The following is a 2,500-nucleotide window of genomic DNA, read 5'->3' as shown; positions in this document are numbered from 1 at the left end:
CTCGATGAAAGACACTTTACCTGTGGACACCTCCAGTGCGCCCACGCTCCACACGCCTGAAATCAAGGCAGAGGGACATCAACCTGGATTAGAAACAACCTGCAGACTCGTTTCAATGCACTGTGAACAGTGGGAACTGTTTTGTTTTAATATCGTGAGCTGCTTTGCTGCAATGTGCCGAGGTTATGGCAAAGCCTTGCTCTTCCTTCAAGCTATCTGATGCGTTGAGCAGGCGTCAGGTCAAAGTCAAAGACACACACAGAACCCTTTGCTGATGCTGCTACAGAACCATGAGTGGCGCCGCTCCTCTGGGCTTTGTAAAAGCCTTAGCTACGACCTTCATCTGCTCTGACATAATTGGTTTACTGTGTTTCACTGTTGGTTGAGGCTGAAACTGGAGGAAGCTTTGTAGAAGGCATGGTTGATCCTGATTATGATCAAGAACCTGGTTCTTATCCTGATTCTGATTTCATTTCTGATCCTGGTTCTGATTCTGATTTGGAATCTGTTCCTGGTCCTGATCCTGAAACTGGTGGAAGCTTTGTAGAAGGCACGGTTGATCCTGATTATGATCCTGAATATGGTTCTTATTCTGATTCTGATTTTGTTTCTGATCCTGGTTCTGATTCTGATTTGGAATCTGTTCCTGATCCTGATCCTGAAAGCGAACCTGATTCTGATTCTTACTCTGATGCTGATCCAGATCCAGATCCAGATCCTGGTCCAGATCTTGGTCCAGATCCTTGTCCTGATCCTGATTCTGATATTCATTCTTAATACTGATGTTGATCCTGATTCCAAACCTGAACCTGATCCAGATCCAGATTCAGGTCCAGATCCAGTTCTTGGTGCTCATCCTGGCTGGTCATGTGCCGTGCGGCAGCTGGCGTGGCTCTCAGATTGTGTCTCTGGTGTCTCTCTCGCACTCCAGGGACTATTTATAAACGGTGTTCCGTTCTTCACACTGACCCGCCGAGGATCATGTTGCACGACTACACGTAGTGTGAACGAGGTGCCAGATCACTGAAACACCCTCGCAGTCGCTCCGATGGCACCGCCGGTCAGATTGAACAGCCAGAGACCAAGTATATTTCTGGACGTTATCGACTTCCCTCCAAGTTGTGTTTGCAACAATCTGTGTTGAGCGTTTCTCTCAGATCAGGAAGGTTTTGAAGTAGCTGAAGAATTTCACAAATCCTGTTCCTTTTTAAAAAAAATAAAAAATTTATAATAGGAAGGCGGACCAATCAGATTTCTGGTGCCGACCACACTGCAGCATCGACTGGACCAGCAAGCACCAGCTTCCTGTTCCTGTCTCTACTAAGGTCTGGCTGTAGCCCCGCCCCCTTTTAATAACAATTTATTCTGGGACATCGATTGACTGCGACGTTTCTCCTTCCAGCCTTTTGTTTTGTGTTTTGGGATGGATCATCTGTCAAAACACCAGCGGTGCGGCTCTCTGTAAGTCTCACCTGACAGAGGTCACCTGACACATGACTCCTCCCCCTCCTGTGAACTGACGTCAGCTGATGTTGTTGTTTTCTAAACTCCTCCATCTCCTCCCTTGTCCACCAGCATCAGATATATTTTTACCTCCTCTCTTCCTCTTTCCCCATCTCCTCCCCCGCCTCCTCCTCCCCCTCCTCCTCTTCCCATTTCAGGCCATTTAGGCTCTGCTTGCTTTTTCTCCATCGACTCTTTCTTCTTCTTCTTCTTCTTCTTCTTCTTCTTCTTCTTCTTCTTCTTCTCTTCCTCTCGTCTTTTCCTTGAAGCAGCTCTTAATATCCTCTTTTTAGCAGCGCCGGGCCACTTTCTCCATCATCGTCTCCTCCAATGTTTCCACTCCACCTCTTCCTCCGGGATGATGGAAGGAGAGGAGGAGGAGGGTTCTCAATGCTCGTGGAGCTCCAGAAGCGCAGCAGTGCCCGTTCAAACCATCAGAACGTTGGTGTGATCCCACTTCAGTGTCCCAGCGACTGAAGATGCAGCTGCTCTGCATTGACGTGGCTCATGATGATGTGAAGTATCTACCGGGGCTGAGCCCCCCTTCAGCCCACCTCCACCTCCACAACACTCACTGCTACCTGGAAATAGAAATGGAACACCATCCCCCAACCTCCACACACACACACACACACACACACACACACACACACACTCCCGTGTTGTAATTGTGTGTGTGTGTGTGTGTGTGTGTGTGTGTGTGTGTGTGTGTGTGTGTGTGTCTACATGAGTAATTGACTTGAACGTTGATATTTTTAGCTCCACTCTCAAATGTCTTTTGGTGAGGAAATGTCAATATCTGAATCACTGGTGGGAGTTCAAGGGCGTAACTGTGTGTGTGTGTGTGTGTGTGTGTCCTTGTCCGATGTTCAAGGTGATTTTTTTTTCTTCCTCTTCAAGTAGGCCAAAGACGTAGGGGTTAATGTGTTTCCAAGTGAAGCCATAGAGGACCAACCGAGGACTCTATTACCTCTGTGAGAGAGGAGGGGAGGAGATG

General features: G+C 47.8%; 1 protein-coding gene across 1 annotated transcript in view; it reads right to left on the bottom strand.

Moving 5' to 3' along the window:
- The window catches only part of LOC142903989 (sodium channel regulatory subunit beta-4-like), a 7,607-nt gene that overhangs the window by 2,862 nt on the left and 2,245 nt on the right, over positions 1-2,500 (bottom strand). The window contains exon 2 of the mRNA XM_076049911.1: positions 1-56. This exon is cut by the window's left edge and continues 108 nt beyond it. Coding sequence (XP_075906026.1) covers positions 1-56 — 56 coding nt within the window. The remainder of the gene's footprint in view (positions 57-2,500) is intronic.

The sequence above is a fragment of the Nelusetta ayraudi genome, unplaced genomic scaffold, assembly GCF_046127955.1.
Source record: "Nelusetta ayraudi isolate G7.1 ecotype Tasmania unplaced genomic scaffold, CSIRO-AGI_Nayr_v1 ptg000120l, whole genome shotgun sequence".
Lineage (NCBI taxonomy): Eukaryota > Metazoa > Chordata > Actinopteri > Tetraodontiformes > Monacanthidae > Nelusetta > Nelusetta ayraudi.
Note: the sequence above shows the minus strand (reverse complement) of the source record. Positions and strands in the feature narration are given on the sequence as shown.